This window comes from Pseudorca crassidens, chromosome 20 (assembly GCF_039906515.1).
Source record: "Pseudorca crassidens isolate mPseCra1 chromosome 20, mPseCra1.hap1, whole genome shotgun sequence".
Taxonomy (NCBI): domain Eukaryota; kingdom Metazoa; phylum Chordata; class Mammalia; order Artiodactyla; family Delphinidae; genus Pseudorca; species Pseudorca crassidens.
The window spans coordinates 2,880,883-2,900,353 of NC_090315.1; the positions used below are offsets into that span (position 1 = coordinate 2,880,883).

Genomic DNA, 19,471 nt, shown 5'->3' on the forward strand with positions numbered 1-19,471 from the left:
TTCTGCATTCCAAACATGGTGGATATCTTCAGATCTCTGATAACTCTGTGAAGTTATGTGTGGGGCTCTAGAGGTGTTTTTCGTCTACCTGGAACTCCTGGATCTGAATATGCTTTAAAAATTTGTTTTTAAAGTAACCATATAAGATACAAGTACATAAAGACACAAACTTTTATGTCTAAATTTCCTGTTTCTTTCCATAGTACTTACTTAATTAAAACTTTCTGAAGAGTTGCTACTAGGTAGTAAAGTATAAGTAGATTAAGTAAATTCTGTATAACTAGATAAAATTTTCATTTTCTGCATATTCTATTAACTCTAGAAATGCAAGAATTTATCTGTTCTTATTCAGCAATATATCCCAATTAATGAATGAAAATTGAAAGCCCCTTAGTCAATCACCTTTTCATTGTATTATTATTTGTACCTGACCATCACCTAAGTTAAAAAATAAAATTAGGGACTTCCCTGTTGGTGCAGTGATTAAGAATCTGCTTGCCAATGCAGGGGATACGGGTTCCAGCCCTGGTCCAGGAAGATCCCACATGCTGTGGAGCAATTAAGTCCATGCACCACAACTACTGAGCCTGTGCTCTATAACCCACGAGCCACAACTACTGAGCCTGCGTACCACAACTACTGAGTCCCATGCGTCTAGATCCTGTTCTCTGCAACAAGAGAAGCCACCGCAATGAGAAGCCCGAGCACCACAATGAAGAGTAGCCGCCACTCGCCACAACTAGAGAAAGCCTGTGCACAGCAACAAAGACCCAATGCAGAGAAAAATAAATAAAAAATAAATAAATTTAAAACAAATTGAGGTCCAGAGCTCTCACGTTGCTGAACTAGGAAGGAGTAGATCCCAAAATTTCCCTTAAAAAAATTAATTGATTCACTGCAGAAATAAGAAGACAAATGTTTAACAATATTAGGAAAATAATTTTTTTGGAGCAGAAATCATAGAAAAATCACTGCTGATGAGAACAAAGGGGCTGAAAGCTGGGAAATCCGGAACTAGTAGCAGAGATGTTTCCATCAGCCACTGGTCTGGATTTACAATTACAGTAACACAAAGACTCAAAATGGAAGAGAGGCAGTAAAAAGAGATGAAGAAACTCACCAGGATAAGGATGGTGCATGTGGCTTTGGCCACGTGGGGAGGTCTGGGGTAAAGTCTGTTGCTGTGGATGTATTGGGCTCGCTGCTTGTATCTGTGCAGGACAAATATCATGCACCCACTAGTCCAGATCTTGAAGCCCAAATAACATCCAGGGGATAAAATATAAATGCATGTAATAAGCCGAGATTTCTGTCTGACGTGGCTGAGAAACCGTATGTAAAAATTTTTTTCACACATTTGTGCTGTTTCTAGGACCAATCACATTCATAGGAATATAGACATTTACCAACAGCTGAAGGAACCAGAAAAGGAAAGTAAAGAAGCCAATGTATTTGGGGAGATTGAATTCTGAAGTCTATCCACTAAGAGGTTCTGGGGCAAAACTTAATGGCCAGGAAGCCATTCAGAAGGCAGGTAGTGCCGAGAGAAACCCCCGTGGCCACTCTGTAAATACAAGACAAATGTATACCCAAGATCATAGAGGAAATGTTTCAATCCAAAAGCTGTCATTGTCTGTGGGATCCCTCTGGAGCTAAGAGCCAAGTTGTTGGGGAGGCTAATAAAATAGTCTTGTTCAGGCTTCAGAGACAACAATAGGCTTTTGACTAAACAAAAACTCTGAAAGAGCTACACATCAAGCTGCTAGACTACATGCAGGTCAGCAGAAACGGTGCTAGTCAGTCTTGGGATCCAACAGATAAAGAAGGGAGTAAGTCACAAAGCTTCCTGGGACTTGGGAATCTGGCCAGTTCCTGGAATTCAGCGAACATTCTGAGACTTACAACTAAAGTATCAAAATATTTGCGTTAATAGTCAGAGCTGCGTACTTGCACGCAAGCTGATGACTATCAGCTTGCGGCTTGGCGTTAAAAGCAGGACTCCTTTGGGCAGCATTCTGTAGTCCCACCCGTGAGGTGGACTCACCGCCCGGGACCTTTCCAACTGGGACTCCAGATTGCTGTTCAAGGGAATTCCTAGCTGCCACTTGGATCTGGAAGTAGGTGTCGGCCCAATTCGGTGATGTATGCTCTGTTATATACTCTGTTAATATTATTGCTCTCCCTCTAATGATTGTATATTGAAATTTATATAGTCTGTTAATATTCTTATTGCTTTCTCTCTAATGATTGTATATTGAAGTTAAGTTAAATCACTTTCTATTAAAGATTTGATTGAAGCTGTTTATTCGTGTGAGACAAGTGGTTATTTTGCCAGCGAATCCAACGAACCTTAAAACTGAAAGCAGGCTTTTGGCAAAACAGTTGTTGGCCAAGATCAGTTTGTTGTCAGTCTGATCAGTGGGTCTCAACTTGTAACTGGTGAGCAAGGTGAAGTTATGAAGACAAAGGCAGGAGGAGTTTTCTAGGACCCCAGCTCCAGTGTGAGTGAGGAACATAATCCCTATTTCCAAGTTGGCATGCCCATCACTTTCATATCTAGGAGATATTGATTTTAATTTGAGACAAAGAAATGGTAGAAAGATAAACATAAATGTATTACCTACTTCTACTCAGCTGTATCTTCTGCTCAGCTGTATCAGATAAATGGGCAGTGAGTAATCTGGAGAAAGTAAATATTGCCTAATATACAGGTGCTTCTAAGCTCAGCCAGTTATTCAATTGTTTTTGATAGTTATATTTTCTCCAAAAAACAGAAAAATCTATCTTGGGTTAGGAATCCACCAATATTGATAATTTTGTAAAGTCTATATTAAGAAAATTGTGCGTTGCACACGAAACTGCTCAGTTTTCAGTGAAACCTCTGGGTAGCCTCTGTACATAAGATAAAACCATTTTCAGTAATAGATAAAAATGTGGAAATACAAAGTGAAATATTATCTAAAGATTAGCACATTCACTAGCTGGGGCCAGGATAAGTAGGTACGCATTGACTGATTAGGCCTTATGATTAAGAGGGAAGGTCAGGGAATTCCCTGGCGGTCCAGTGGTTAGGACTCCACCCTTTCCCTGCTGTGAGCCTGGGTTTGATCTCTGGTTGGGGAACTTGTAAGGTCGGATCTTAACAAACGGCACCGCGAAACAGAGGAAAGCTTCAAGTGAGCTTTATTAGGGAGCGCTCCTGGGAGAGGTTCACTGGTCCGAGAGAAAGGAGCCAGAGAAGTCGCGCCCGGGCGAGGGTTTGGGCAGAATTTATAGGGGAAGAAGGGGAAGGGGTGTGGTGAATCCGGGAGGGCGCAGGGTAGTCCTTATTTGGTGGTCTCTTCTGGTATCGTGGCAATATCTGGTGCCGGTTGTATCAGTCTTGGGATCGTTAGTCCCGCCCCTAGAAAGGCGGGAAGGCTGGGCCGGGTGGAAAGTCCCCAGGTCAGTTCCTGGAACTGGGTGGGTGGGAGCTCCAGGTCAATTGCGAGAACTGGGTGTGTGGAACGTTCCGGGCTGATCCAACCTGTGAGTCTGATTGCGTTCCCCTGCCTCGGGCCAGTTGGCCTTACAGAACTAAGATCCCAAAAGCCACACAGTGCGGCCAAAATAAATAAATAAATAAAATAACAATAGTAAGAGAAGTTCATTCACGTGAATAGGGTGTAGGTGAATCAGACTGGTGGAGCAAGGAAAGTACAAAAAGCAAGAGAACATCTATCGTGGGTGGCCTGATCATCAGTTTTTGTCACTGAATTGGGCACAATCACTAACTATGCAGTCAGAAGAGTCTTTTCTAGGGGGACGAGAAGCTGTGCTCTCCCTCTTGCCGAGCAGGCCTGTCCAAAATCTCCTCTCCCTATTCCCAGTCAGCGTTTTGTCTGACTTTTTTCTGGTCCCTGAACAAAGCCCACAAAATCACTTTAACTCTTCAGGCTGCATGTATATCAGGAGCAATAGGATATTGTTTAGTTTTTGTTCCTGTTACCAGTGGGTTTAAACGTCGGATGGTTTAAAGGATTCTGAGATAATGCACTCCCCGACCCCATGGGTCCTCCGCCCCATTAATAAGGCTGGAGCCCCCCCACCCCGAGCCCTAGAGGTCATTTCCTAGTGCTCCTCCGGGTGCTTCTTGGCTTTTTCCCAGGTGCTTCCCGGTGTGGGGCTTCCTTCCTTGAGACTTTTACACTACATTACCCAGAAGAATTTGTGCTAAGGGGCAGCGACTTTCATCCAATGAAAATCGAGCAAGGGGGCATTTCCGGGAGGGCGAACATCCTGCAGAGGGACTTCCGGTTTCTTCGTGGCTGCCATTTTAATTACGGTGAAGTCTCTGTAGATGGTCAGGGGCTTCTGTGTGCGGTGTTGGGAGCGAGGTGACAGGCTAAGAGGCGCAAGAGGAGGCTCTGTGCGCACTGAACCGGGGCGGTTTTGAGGGTCAGGGACAGACCCTTGCAGTGTACGTGCAGAGTGGGACCCGGTCGGTCGACTGTCGCCACTCCTTTCCGTCCAGAAGTTCCGATGGCGGCGCCTGCGCTGAGGGACCAGGCTCAGGTAAACGCTGTGCGTTCCGGGTTCTCCCCGGCCTGTTTCCCCACCCAGATACAAACGGCCCGCGTGGGAGGTGGCTGTTCACGTCGCTTTATCCCAGGCCCAGGGTCTAGGACAGAGAGGCCTCCAGGGGTCTTTTCCCTTTTTCTGCCTGCGTGAGACTTGGAGATGCAACTGAAGCAGGAACATTCTGGGAACCTGGAGTCCATCTTGTTTCTGCAAGGAAGAAAGTTTGAGGCCAGGCTGCATCTGGAGTGGTAGATGAGAGGTTGTACCTTTCTTCTCCGAGAGGAAAGCCCTCCGAGAAGGGCTCCGAGAGCCCTCGGAGCGGTGGAGAGTTTTGAGCACAGGAAGGACACCATCTGAATTAGGCCTTTAAAAATACTCCAGAGCCTGTTCTGTGGAAGCACAGACTGTAGGGGGTGATGAGATTATTGAGGCAGAGGGAAGTTGTGACTTTTCCAAGGTCACAACTGGTAAGAGGTAGCACCGGGGACCGAGGCACGGAGGAGAGGTTTGCCAGTCATCCCGATGTTACCTGGCTCTGGTACCTGACAGAGGTCCAGTTGTGAGAAGGACAGAGATGCCCTTGGGAAAAAGAGAAAGGCAGAGCCTAGCTCAGAGCATAGGGGTGGGTGTGAGGGCTTTACCCAGCATGCATACAAGTGCATGAGCCTCTGGAACACAGCCATGGTCTCTTTCGTCCATAGTTTGCCTTTTCTTACATGTTACCAGGCTGCAGAAGCACTTGGAGCAATTGGAGGTTGTCCCAGTCTCTCGCTTGTTCTCACCCCGCACGCACACATTCTCTGTATTTGAGGTGTACTGGGGCTCTTCACCTGCCATTCTCCCACCTCTTTGTTTTGGGGACCCTGGAGAACCCCATGCTCAGGTTCCTGAGTGAAGGCCGGGTTCTGTGTAGGGGGTTCCCATTTCCCAACACCAATGGAAGGAGGCGTGGAAGGTTACTCATGAATCCAATACCAGTATGTGGAAGTGCTGTGAGGTGAGGCTAAGCTGGTTTAGGTAAGCGCAGGTCTCCTTTTTTCTGGTGGAAATAAACAGGGAAGGGCAAGAGTTAGACTTGAAATGACTGCCTATGTATTCTGGAGGAAAAGGGAGGTGCAGATCAAAGGAAGATGGTTTTCTTCCCCAGGTCTCAAGAAGCTCCATCTGATTGGGTAGTAGGGGAAATGTGTAGGAAGATGAATTGTGGGTTTTCAGGAGTGAGACTGTTCATGGTTTTATTTGTCCCTGTTTACCAGGGCAGTGTGACCTTTGAGGATGTTGCCGTGTACTTCTCCTGGGAGGAATGGTGTCTTCTTGATGAGGTTCAGATACACCTGTACCTTGATGTCATGCTGGAGAACTTTGCACTTGTATGCATGCTGGGTAAGGCCCTCACACCCACCCCTATCCTCTGAGCTAGGCTCTGCCTTTCTTCTCTTCCCCAAGGGCAGTTCTGTCCTTCTCACATCTGGAACACAGGCACTGCTTTCTTCTTCAATTGCTTGGTTATGTGCTGTGGTTACTACGGCTAGGCAGAGTGTATCCCTATTCCTTAGTGCCGGGACACCTGTAGCTCCAAAGTTTTGCAGGTGAGGATTTAGGTTCAGTAGTCTTGCACTCAGTCTGATAGATCCCTCCTTGCTTGCCCTCTCTGCCCAGGCGATTGTCAAAATCCATGGTACCCAAGTTTTGCTCCATTCCTGTCCGTGACATTTTTTTGTGCCTTACTTCACAACAGACTGTTGTCACTGACATGGTCGTTACTAAAACAGACCAGGAACTGTTTCTGTAAGACCTTTTTCCAAGGTTCCAATTTCTGTTTATCAACACTGGCATCTGTTAAGCATTCCGGTCAGCAATGAATGAAATTCCTGTTGCTCCACACCCTTATAGCATTTGGTGTTGTGAATGTTTGGATTTTGGCCCTTCTTACAGGTATGTAATAGTGTGTACTTTTCAGTTTAATTTGCATTTCCTTGCATCTTTGTATATGCTAAATTGTCATCTGTATATCTTATTATTATTAATTTTTTTGCTACGTTGGGTCTTCATTGTTGCACGTGGGCTTTTTCTAGTTGCGATGAACAGGGTCTACTCTTCATTGTGGTGCGCGGGTTTCTCATTGCAGTGGCTTCTCTTGTTGCAGAGCATGGCCTCTAGGCACGCAGGTTTCAGTAGTTGTGGCACGTGGTCTTCAGTAGTTGTGGCTCACAGGCTCTAGAGCGCAGGCTCAGTAGTTGTGGCACACGGGCTTAGTTGCTCCGTGGCATGTGGGATTTTCACGGACCAGGACTTGAACCTGTGTCCCTGCATTGGCAGGCGGATTCTTAACCACTGTGCCACCAGGGAAGTCCTGTATATCTTCTTTTAATGAGGTGTTTGTTAAGGTGCTTTGCTCATTTGGTATTTGGATTTTTGTTTTCTTACTAAGTTTTAAGAGTTTTTTTGTATTTAGCATTTAGGTCTGTGATCCATTTTGAGTTAATTTTTTGTGAAGGTTTGGGTCTAGAATTCATTTCTTTGCATGTGATGTTCGGTTGTTCCAGTACTATTTATTCAAAAGACTTAACTTTTCTCCATTGTATTGCACTTGTTCATCTGTCAAAGGTCAGTTGAGTGTATTTCTATGGGTCTATTTCTGGGTTTTCAATACTGTTCACTGAACAGTTTCTCTGTCTTTTCAGCAATATCACACTGGCTTGATTACTTTAGATACTAAGTCTTAAAGTTGAGTAGTGTCAGTCTGCCAGCTTTGTTCTTCTTAAGTTTTGTGTTGGCTATTCTCGGACTTTTGCCTTTTTGTATAAATTTTAGGATCAAAGTATTTATGTCCACAAAATAACTTGCTGGTATTTTGATTTGGGTTGCATTGAATCTATTGATGAAGTTGGGAAGAACGGACATATTGATGATACTGGGTTTTCCTGTTTATGAACGTGAAATATCTTTCCATTTATTTAGTTCTTTGATTTCTTTATTAGAATGTTTGATCGTTTATTTGTTTTTTGGCTGCACTGTGAGACCTGAGGGATTTTAGTTCCCCTACTAGGGATCGAACTCAGGCCCATGGCAGTGAAAGCATGGAGTCCTAACCATTGAACCACCATGGACATGATTTCTCTATCTAAGTTTTATAGTTTCTCTCATGTATATCTTGTACATGTTTTGGTAGATCTGTAACTCAATATTTCTTTCTATTGCTCTCTTTTTTTTTTTTTTTTTTTTTTGAGCTGGTGGTAATTTACATGGTATTGTGTTTTTAATTTCAAATTCACTTGTTCATTGATGGTATATAGGACATAATTGACTTTTGTATATTAAGCTTATGTCCTGAAAGCTTGCTATAATTGCTTCTTAGTTCCAGGAATTTTTTTTTCCTCTATTTTTTGGGTGTTTTACATAGCTGATCATGTCATATGAGAATGAAGACAGTTTTATTCCTTCCTTCCTGATCAGTATGCCATTTATATAACCTCATCTCATTGCCTTTGTTTTGACTTCCACTGTAAAGTTGAAAGGGAGTTGTAAAAGGGAACATCCTTGCCTTCTTCATCTTAGTGGGAGAATTCTAGTTTTTCTCTAGTAAGTATGATAGTAGCTATAGGGTTTTATTTAGTTTATCAAGTTTAAGTATTTTTTCAATTTTTAGGTTATATCATATGGAGATTTTGAATATGAGTGGCTGTTGGATTTTGTCAGATCCTTTTTCTGCATCTATTGATGAGATCATGAGTTGGTTTTTAACCTGTTGATGACATGGATTATATTAATTGATTTTTTAATGTTAAGTCAGCATTGTATAACGTGGATCATTCTCAGTTGGTCATGGTGTATAATCCATCCTTCCTTCCTTCCTTCCTTCCTTCCTTCCTTCCTTCCTTCCTTCCTTCCTTCCTTCCTTCCTTCCTTCCGTCCCTCCCTCCCTCCCTTCCTGCATTGGATCTTCGTTGCTGCGCACAGGCTTTCTCTAGTTACAGTGATTGAGGGGCTACTCCTCATTGTGGCACGCGGGCTTCTCATTGCAATTGCTTCTCTTATCGTAGAGCATGGGCTCTAGGCGCGCGGGCTCAGTAATTGTGGCTTTCAGGCTCAGTCATGGTGGCTCACAGGCTTAGTTGCTCTGCAGCATGTGGGATCTTCCCAGACCAGGGCTCCAACCCCTGTCCCCTGAATCGGCAGGCGGATTCTTAACCAGTGTGCCACCAGGGAAGCCCTCCTTTTTCACTTTGATATTAGTAATTTGTGTCCTCTCTTGTTTTTGTGACTAGGCTGACTAGCATGTTTTTGATTTTATTGGGCATTTTAAAGAACCAGCTTTTTTTTTTACTTTGTTGATTTTTCTCTACTGATTTTTAAAATTATTTCTTTTTTTCTTCCTTTGTATTTCATTTTCCCCTAGTTTCCTAAGATAGAGGCACAGATGACTGATTTTAGGTTTTTAATCTTATCTAATATATGCATTCAGTGCTACCGATTGCCATATAAACACTGCTTTCACTGCATCGGCATTTTTTTAAAGTTTATTTTTCGGTGCGTTGGGTCTTCGTTGCTGTGTGTGGGCTTTGTCTAGTTGCAGTGAGTGGGGGCTACTCTTCATGGTGGTGCACAGGCTTCTTATTGTGGTGGCTTCTCTTGTTGCAGAGCGTGGGCTCTAGGGGTGCGGACTTCAGTAGTTGCAGTGTGTGGGCTCTAGAGCGCAAGCTTAGTAGTTGCGGCACACAGGATCAGTTGCTCTGCAGCATGTGGGATGTTCCCAGACCAGGGCTTGAACCCGTGTCCCCTGCATTGACAGGCAGATTCTTAACTGCCACCAAGGAAGTCCCCATCTGCATGTTTTCACAACTGCTGTGTTTCTTTCTTTCAAAATACTTAAAAATTTATCTTAATATTTATTCTTTGACCCATGTTTTATTTGGAAGTGTATTGTTGAATTTATCAGTGTTGTGCAATTTTACAGCTATCCTTTTGTTTCTGGTTGCCGGTGTAATTCCACTTTGTTCTGAGAACTGATCTTGTATGTTTTCTATTCTTTTAAATTTGTTAAGGTGTGTTTTCTGGCCCAAGGTGTAATCCATCTTGTGAATGTTCTATGTCAGTTTGAGAAGAATATTCTGCTGTTTTTGAATGGAGTAGCCTAGTAATCTGTAGGTGACTGTTACATCCAGTTGACTGATGATGGTGATCCTCAGTTTACCAGCATCCTTATAGATTTTTTCTTTTCTGGATCTGTTCATTTCTTAGAGAGGTTTGTTGAATGAAGTCTCCAAGTGTTATAGCAGATTCATCTATTTTTTACTTGTAGGCCTGTTTTGCCTCATATTTTGACATTGTGTTGTTAGATGCAGACATGTTAAGGATTGTTGTGTATTCTGGAGTATTGACCCCTTTACCATTGTGTCATTCTCATTATCCCTGATGACTTTGCTTATGCAAAATCTGCTGTGATATCAGTATAGTTATTACCACTTTTCTTTTTTTTCTTTTGATTTGTGTTGACCTCTTTTTCTGTATTGACATACTTTTAATTTATATGCATCTTTTTTTTTAAGCATCTTTTTAAAAATTTTTTGTGGTATGTGGGCCTCTGACTGCCGTGGCCTCTCCCACTGCGGAGCATTAGCTCCGGACGTGCAGGCTTAGAGGACACGACCCACAGGCCCAGCAGCTCTGCTGCATGTAGGATCCTCCTGGACTGGGGCATGAACCTGCGTCCCCTGCATCGACAGGCGGACTCTCAACCACTGCACCACAAAGGAAGACCTTTAAGCATCTTTTAAAAAATTTTTTTAAATTTTGGTTATGCTGGGTCTTAGTCGAGGCTCGCAGGCTCCTTAGTGGTGGCTCACTTGCTCCTTTATTTGTGGCACATGTGCTCCTTAGTTGCGGCAGTGTGCTCCTTAATTGTGGCTGGTGGGGTCCTTAGTTGTGGCCTATGGGCTCCTTAGTTGTGGTGTGCAAACTCTTAGTTGCGGCATGCATGTAGGATCTAATTCCCAGACCAGGGATCAAACCCACGTCCCCTGCATTAGAAGGTGGATTCTTTTTTTTTTTTTTTGGGGGGGTGGTACACGGGCCTCTCACTGTTGTGGCCTCTCCCATTGCAGAGCACAGGCTCCAGACGCACAGGCTCAGTGACCATGGCTCATGGGCCCAGCCACTCCACGGCATGTGGGATCTTCCAAGACCGGGGCACGAACCCGCATCCCCTGCATTGGCAGGCGGACTTTCAACCACTGCACCACCAGGGAAACCCAGAAAGTGGATTCTTAACCACTGCACCACCAGGGAGCTTCCTCTATGTGCATCTTTGTATTTAAAGTGGGTTTCTCGGAGACAACATATAATTCAGTCTTGTTTTTTGATCCACTCTGATAATCTCTCTTTTAATTGGTGCATTGAGACTATTGATGTTTAATATATTGATACAGTTGGGTAAACATCTAACATATTTGTTGCCATTTTCTTTCCATTGCCCTTTTTCTTTGTTCCTAGTTTAGTCTTCCACCCTTCTTTTTGTGGTTTTAATGAAGCATTTTGAATGACCCTTTTTCTCTTCTTTGTTAGCATATCATCTATACTTGTTCCTTTTCATTTTTTAATGTAGTCGCGATAGAGTTTCCAGTATGTATTTACAACTAATTCAAGTCCACATTCAAATGACACTGTGGTTTCATGGGTAGTTTAAAAAGCTCATAATTTTTAAAAATCCTGATTTTCCATCTTCTCCATTGTATTATTGTTGTCTTTTGTTTTAATTTTACATAAACATACATATATGGGTATGTTTAAAAATACATGATGGAGTACACTTTTGCTATTGTTGTTTTGTACAAACTGTTAAATCTAAATAGACAATTTTCAGAAGAAGATATGCAAATGGTGACCTTCTACATGAAAAGGTGCTCAAAATCACTAATGGTTGAGGAAATGCAAATTAATACCACAATGAAATACCACCTCACAGCTGTTATAATGTCTGTTATGAAAAAGACAATAAATAAGTATAGGAGAAGATGTGAAGAAAAGGGACCCTGTGTGCACTGTTGGTGGGAATGTACATTATTTCTACCACATGGAAAAGAGTAGAGAATCCTTACAGAATTAAGAAAGGAACTACCATATGGTCCAGCAGTTCCATCTCTGTGTATTTATCTAGGGGAGTGAAATCATCATCTCAAAAAGATATGTGTACTCCATGTTTATTGCTGCATTATTTACAATATCCAAGACATGGAAACAACTTCAGTGTCCGTTGATGGATGAGTGGATAACAAACACGTCATATATATGGAATACTATTCAGTTTTATTCAACCATTAAAAAAAGAAGGAAGTTTTGCATTTACAGCAACATGATTGGATTTTACAGACATTATGCTAAGTGAAATAAGTCAGAGAGAAATCCTGTTGTCCCTATGTTTCCACAGAGGATTGGTGCCAGGATCCCCTGCATATACTGAAATCTGGGGGTGTTTAAGTCCCATAGTCAGACTTCTGATTCTGAAGTTTCCCATTGTTTTAAAAATATAAATTAATTAATTATATTTATTTTGGCTGTGTTGTGTCTTCGTTGCTGCTCGTGGGCTTTCTCTAGTTGCAACGAGCGGGGGCTACTCTTCGTTGTGGTGCATGGGTTTCTCATTGCAGTGGCTTGTTGCGGAGCACGGGCTCTAGGCGCACAGGCTTCAGTAGTTGTGGTACGCAGGCTTCAGCATTTGTGGCTCGTGGGCTCTAGAGTGCAGGCTCAGTAGTTGTGGTGCACGGGCTTAGTTGCTCCATGGCATGTGGGATCTTCCCAGCCCAGAGCTCGAATCCATGTCCCCTGCATTGGCAGGTGGATTCTCAACCACTGCACCACCAGGGAAGCCCAAGGTTCCCATTTTTGGATTCATCCAACTAAAGATCATGTAGTGCTGTGTATTTATTGGAAAATATCCCTGTATAAATGGACCCAAGCAATTCTAACCCATGTTATTCAAGGTTTAAATATACTACATGATTATACTTACATGGGAAATCTTTGAAAAAATAACAACAACAACAAACTCAGATGCAGACAACAGATTAGTGATTGCCAGAACACAGGAAGGTGGGTAGATGACATGGGTGAAGGGTTTCAGAAGTTACAGACTTCTAGTTATGATTAAGTCCTGGGGACGTAATTCACAGCATAGTGATTTTAGTTAACAAAAATGTATTGTATATTTAGAAGTTTTTAAGAAAGATCTTAAAAGTTCTCATCAGAAGAAAGAAAATTGTAAGACATAATTCAACTGAACTTATGTGGTAGTCATTTCAGTGTGTACATATATAGAGTAATGTTGTACAGCTTGAAGATATATGATGTTCCCCAACAATTATGTGTCTGTAAAATATTTTTTATTCTGATGTTCTTCCTTTCTCTATGAAACCCAAACTTCTGAACTTCTGATCTATATCATTTACCATCTGTCTCTTTTTTTTTTTTTTTTTGGCCATGCTGTGCCACATGCGACATCTTAGTTTCTCGACCAGGGATCAAGCCCATGCCCCCTGCAGTGGAAGCATGCATGGTAACCACTGGACTGCCAGGGAAATCCCTTCATCTCTCTGAAGAACTTCTTTTAATATATTCCCACAATTTTTCTGTATGTAAGAAAGTGTTTATTTCACCATCACTGTTGAAGGGTAATTTTTGCTGGATACCAAATTCTGGGTTGCTGAAGGTCACCTCCCACACCCACCCTGAGCACTTTAAATGTTTCACTTCATTCTCTTCTTGTCTGCATGAGTTCTGAGGAGAATTCAACTGTAATTGTTTTTGTTGCTTCTCTGTGGGTAAGGTGTTTATTCCTATGGCTTCTTTCAGAACTTTTTTGTACATTTGAATGTGATATACCTAGGTGTAGTTTTTTCACATTAAACCTACTTGATGTTCTCTGAGCTTCCTGGATCTGTGCTTTGGTGTCTGATAGTAATTTGGTGGAAATTCTCCATCATTATTGCCTCAAATATTTTTTCTGTTCCTTTGTCTCTTTCTCCTTTAATGTTTCCATATGTGTATGTTAAACCTTTTGTAGTTGTCCCACCAATATTGGATTTTTTTTTTTGTCTTGTCCTTTTTTTTTTTTTCAGTTTTGGAAGTTTTTCCTAAGAGAACATCAAGCTCAGATTCTTTCCTCACCTATGTCCAGTTTATAAATAAGCCTATCACAGTCATTTTTCATTTCTGTTACGGTGTTCTCGATCTCTAGCATTTCTTCTTTTTTTTTTTTTCTCTAGCATTTCTTGATTCTTTGTTAGATTTCCCATCTCTTTGCTTACATTGCCTTTCTGCTCTTGTATGCTGTCTGCTTTATCCATTCGCAGACATTAATTAGCATATTGATTATAATTGTTTTATATTCCCAGCATGATCATCCCAACATTCCTGTGATATCTGATTCTGGTTTTGAAGTTTCGTGTGTTCAAACTTCGTTTTGTGGGACACTGCAAATCTTCAGTAGACTCCATAGTTGCAAAAGAGTTACAACAGTTAGATTGTTCCCATTTAGGTGAGGAGATGGATTCTTAACAGTCTGTATTCTATCCACTGTTCATCCTTCCCCACTCTGTCTCCACTGGATGTTCTTTTGGTGGTATTTAAATATCGTTCCTTGGTCTATTGTGTACTGAGTTCCTCTGGGCTCATGTTGGCCACTTACCTGTCCTGACTCTGTTAGGGCTTGTATCATTTCTGTCCCATGTAGTTTTTCAGCTGGAGATGGAGAGTCCTTGGTGGTTTCATGAGATGGACATGACTCTAGTTTCAGTATAAAGAGCTTAAAGATAGCCTGGTAAGATGAATGGCCGCTAGGAGAGGGCTTGTTATAAGGTCTGTGTTGAGAAATAATACCTGGAATGTATCTTATTTGACTAGTGTTTTAGGGCCATTGTCAGTGGCCCCCAATTACTTCTCTTGTCCTTTCTCCATTCTTGACATTCTGTTAACTTGTGCTTTTTACTACTTCCCTTTTTTTTTTCTTTTGACCATGGCCCATGGCCTGTGGGATCCTAGTTTCCCAACCAGGGGTTGAACCCACGATCCCTGCATTGGAAGCATGAAGTCTTAACCCCTGGACCACCAGGGAATTCCCTACTTCCCCTGCTTTTTTTTTTTTTTTTTTTTTTTTTTTTTGCAGTACGCGGGCCTCTCACTGTTGTGGCCTCTCCAGTTGCGGAGCACAGGCTCCGGACGCACAGGCTCAGCAGCCATGGCTCACGGGCCTAGCCGCTCTGCGGCATGTGGGATCTTCCCAGACCAGGGCACGAACCCACGTCCCCTGCATCGGCAGGTGGACTCTCAACCACTGCGCCACCAGGGAAGCCACCTACTTCCCATTTTTATTCTGACTCCAGCCTGGGATAATTTCCCTACCCCCTCTCTAACCCATTTATCTCATGTGGTCTTCACATTGTTTTCCCCTTAGTACTTACTGGTATTGTTTATGTCCTCAACCATGTATATATCCTTTAATATTTCTTGAACACCAGCTACCAGTTGCAGTCAGATTTTCTGGGGCCTGGAAATACACTTCTGCATAGTATGATAGGTCACCAGTAGATGTGATCCTGGTGAAAGCCATTGACAGAGGAGTGAATTGTCGAACTTGCCTTTTGCCTTGGGCCACATCCAGTCCCTGTGTCCTGTACTTGGTGAGAGCACCTTCTTTCCCAATTTGACCCCAACTCCATTTCCTGAACACAATCCTATGGACTGCTTTCTTCATGTGTCAGATATACAGTTGTGATGGTGTCACTCACACCCAATAACATGAACAAGAACTTCACCATCATTTCTTTGTTTTCAGGTTCTTGGCACCGGGTCGAGGATGAAGAGACACCTTTTGAACAGAGCGTATCTGCAGGAGTGTCACAGATCAGGACTTCCAGTGCAGGTTCATCTCCTGAGAAGGCCCAGCTCTGTAAGATGTGCCTCCCAGTCTTGAGAGACATTTTGCACTTGGCTGAAGAGCAAGGAACAAATAGGGGGCAGAAAGCATACACATGTGGGGCATGTGGGAAACAGTTCTATTTCACTGCAAACCTTCAAGAGCACCAGAAGCAGCACATTAGAGAGAAACCCTTCAGCTGTGATATGGGGAGACCCGCATTTTTCAAAAGCTGCACAATCCATGCAACAGGGAATCTCTCTACCTACATGGAGATTGGGAACAACTATGTGGCCAAAATTGGACTTCAGAAACAGGTTACTAATACCAGGAAGAAACTGAACAACAGTAAGGTGTGTGAAGCTGTTTTTCACAGTGGAAAATGTCATCACAGCTGTGGAGAAGGCAACAAATTCTCCAGCCACACAGAAATACTTGTTCAGTCTGAGACAGTCCTCACTTGTGAAAGGTTTTGTGAATGCAGCAACTGTGGGAAAGCCTGCACCCAAAGAAGTAACCATAGTCAGCACCAGAAGGTTCACACTGGAGAAAGGCCTTATGAATGCAGCCAATGTGGAAAATTTTTTACCCACAAATCTAGTTTCCTTACACATCAGAGAGTTCACAGTGGGGAAAGGCCTTATGAGTGCAGTGAATGTGGAAAATCTTTTACTACTAGGTCTGGCCTCTATTATCATCTGCGAGTTCACACTGGAGAAAGGCCTTATGAGTGCAATGAATGTGGGAAATCTTTTAGTAATAGGTCAATCCTTTGTAATCATCAGAGAGTTCACAGTGGAGAAAAGCCTTTTGAGTGCAGTGAATGTGGGAAATTCTTTAGCCGAAATGGACACCTCAGTGCCCATAAGAAAGTTCATACTGGAGAAAAGCCTTATGAATGCAATAAATGTGGAAAATTTTTTACTGCTAAGACGAGCCTTCATTACCATCAGCGAATTCACAGTGGAGAAAAGCCTTATGAGTGTAGTCAATGTGGGAAATCTTTTACTACTAGCTCTGGTTTCTATTATCATCAGAGAGTTCACAGTGGAGAAAGGCCTTATGAGTGCAGTGAATGTGGGAAATCTTTTACTAGTAGTTCTGGTCTCTATTATCATCAGAGAGTTCACAGTGGAGAAAGGCCTTATGAGTGCAGTGAATGTGGGAAATCTTTTACTACTAGTTCTGCTCTCTATTATCATCAGAGAGTTCACAGTGGAGAAAGGCCTTATGAGTGCAGTGAATGTGGGAAGTGTTTTACTGGTAGCTCGAGCCTTAATCGTCATCAGAGGGTTCACAGTGGAGAAAGGCCTTATGAGTGCATTGCATGTGGGAAATGTTTTAGTATTATATCTGATCTTTATGTTCATCAGAGAATTCACACAGGAGAAAGGCCTTATAAGTGCAATGAATGTGGGAAATGTTTTACTGATACGTCAAGCCTTCGTCGTCATCAGAGAGTTCACACTGGAGAAAGGCCTTATGAGTGTACTGAATGTGGGAAATGCTTTAGCCGAAGACAGCTCCTCTATATCCATAGGAAAATCCACACTGGAGAAAAGCCTTGTGAGTGAAAGGAATGTGATAAATCTTATTGAAAGGTGCTACTTCATTAAACATCAGTTCACACTGGTAAAATGGCCTTATGAATATAGCGAATGTAGATGGGACTAATGATCAAGGAGTTTGAGATTGTAACAGGGTGGGAAGAAACCCTGCAGTTACTGTGCAGCAAATGTACCCTTTCTTGGGACAAACTGCGGCACAGAGAGAATGTATCATCTGTTGTGAACAGATGATATCCGCATTCAATGTCAGGTTGCCTGGTTCAGGACATAGGGAATCTGGTCATTTCAGTCCTTTTCTCCCCCTTCCCCCGTTGAGGACTCAAAGACACGTTGTCCATCCGGACACTTTTGCCCCCCACCCCAGGAGCCCTGCTGATACCACAGCCCCATGCTGATGAATAGGGCTGTCTTTTCTCTGGGAAATAACATTGATGGCTTTCTTGGAAATGACTCCCATTCATCTACCCAACCAAAACAGTGCTCATAGTGTTTTTATTCACATTTGTAAAGGAAGGCATTTGCAGCCCAGAGACATTGAGGGAATTCCACAAGACCTCACTACTGCCAGGTCTTTGATGAGAGTGGTTCCTCTACACTGCACCCTTCCAATGGCCTCTCCTGCTTTGAGCAGGGACTCCCATTTTCTTTGTCCCAAAGATGAACTACCAACCTGGTAGTTTTCCACCTGGACCTCCAGCTTCATTTTTTCCAGTGTACATCTGCTTCCTGCAAACACCCTCCCTCTTGGGACGTTCTTACAGTGACAGCAGCACTAAGCCAGGCACTGCAGAGAGGATCATTGGAGTCACCCCAGATGTGACACTGGCTCCACTGCCATATGCAGTGATTCGTTTTCAAGGTCCTTTCCTTCTTTTTCATAAACCCACTTCAGGATGTCCTCATTTCCCCATTATGCAGTTGACATGCTCACTGTTCTGGGCAGTGTGAAGGACACTGAAGGACTAGGAATGTCCACTGTGGCCCTCACATGACCTGGTCCCCAAGGCTATTCCTCCTAATCCTTATTACCATCCCCTTACTGCTCCTCCTCCACCACCCTCCCCAAAATGTAAGTCAACAAATAATGATTTTTAATCAGCAAGAACTTTCCTGCCCCCCTTTTTAGACCTACATTTGACCAACCTAGCTTAAAAGCTAAGACAGAATGCAGGCTGACCCCTCCTATGAAGACTGTAAAATCGCAGTATAAAATCAGTATGATTTTAATTGCTTTTTTCTCACGTTTCTTTTTTTTTTTTAATTTTGGGTGCACTTTGTGGCATGTGGGATTTTAGTTATCCAACCAGGGATTGAACCTCTGCCCCCTGCAGTGGAAATGCAGAACCATAACTAGTGGACTGCCAGGGGATTCCCTCAGGATTTTTCAGTTTGAGTTATTATTATTATTTTTTAATCTATTTTTTACCTGCATGTCTTGTTTTGATAAATTTCTATTTCTGTCTTTTACCTGCTTTTATTTTGTGAGTTTTTGTCTGTTTTCTCTTTCCTTGACAAGTAAGAGATCAGGGAAACAACAAAGGTATCTGTGAGATTTCACACATTTACCCAATGTGAGTGACTTCTTTTCTGCATGGAACTGTAATTTGGCATAGTGAAAGAATATGTTCTCAATTTTTTCTTAATTTTGGTCTTATGCATAATGTAATGGCCACATACATTATATATGTTAAAGATAAATCTGGGGCTTCCCTGGTGGCGCAGTGGTTGAGAGTCCGCTTGCCAATGCAGGGGACACGGGTTCGTGCCCCGGTCTGGGAAGATCCCACATGCCGCGGAGTGGCTGGGCCCGTGAGCCACGGCCGCTGAGCCTGCGCATCTGGAGCCTGTGCTCCACAACGGGAGAGGCCACGACAGTGAGAGGTCTGCGTACCGCAAAAAAAAAAAAAAGATAAATCTGCACTATTAACATATGCTACATCAGGTTTTTTCCTTTTTTTATTCTCAGTCCCCCCCCCCCCCATTTTTCCCCAGACCACACAGCTTGTGGGACCTCAGTTCCCTGACCAGACATCAAACCCAGGCCCCAGCACTGAAAGCCCAGAATCCTAATCACTAGGCCACCAGGGAACTCCCATATCCTACCTCAGTCTTAAGTCCAGATATTCAGTAACACAGTAAATGAAATCCTGGTTTGTAGTCTTTGCCAATTTCCCTGGTGTAAATACTTCCAGCATATCCAATGTCAAATTGCCAACATAATGTCACTGAATATGGAGTTGGGAAGCCTTGCCAGGAGCCCACCATTGTATTCTTTTTCTACCTTACAGGTACAGTAGCCACAAATAATTTTAAGAATGTCGCTAATAAACCATAGTAGAATGATTATAAAGTGACAGGTTTTGCATATTTGTTTTAAAAATCGTTTAATATATGTATAGTTGACTGAAAATAAATTACATGTACCTTAAATGTA

At 42.7% G+C, this 19,471-nt stretch overlaps 1 protein-coding gene across 1 annotated transcript; it reads left to right on the plus strand.

Moving 5' to 3' along the window:
* The first annotated feature begins 4,291 nt into the window (after positions 1-4,291).
* LOC137215386 (zinc finger protein 211-like) lies at positions 4,292-19,471 on the plus strand. The gene is made up of 3 exons (XM_067720624.1): positions 4,292-4,554; positions 5,817-5,943; positions 15,389-19,471. Exons 1-3 carry the CDS (start codon positions 4,522-4,524, stop codon positions 17,041-17,043), a joined length of 1,815 nt encoding a protein of 604 aa, XP_067576725.1. The 5' UTR covers positions 4,292-4,521; the 3' UTR covers positions 17,044-19,471.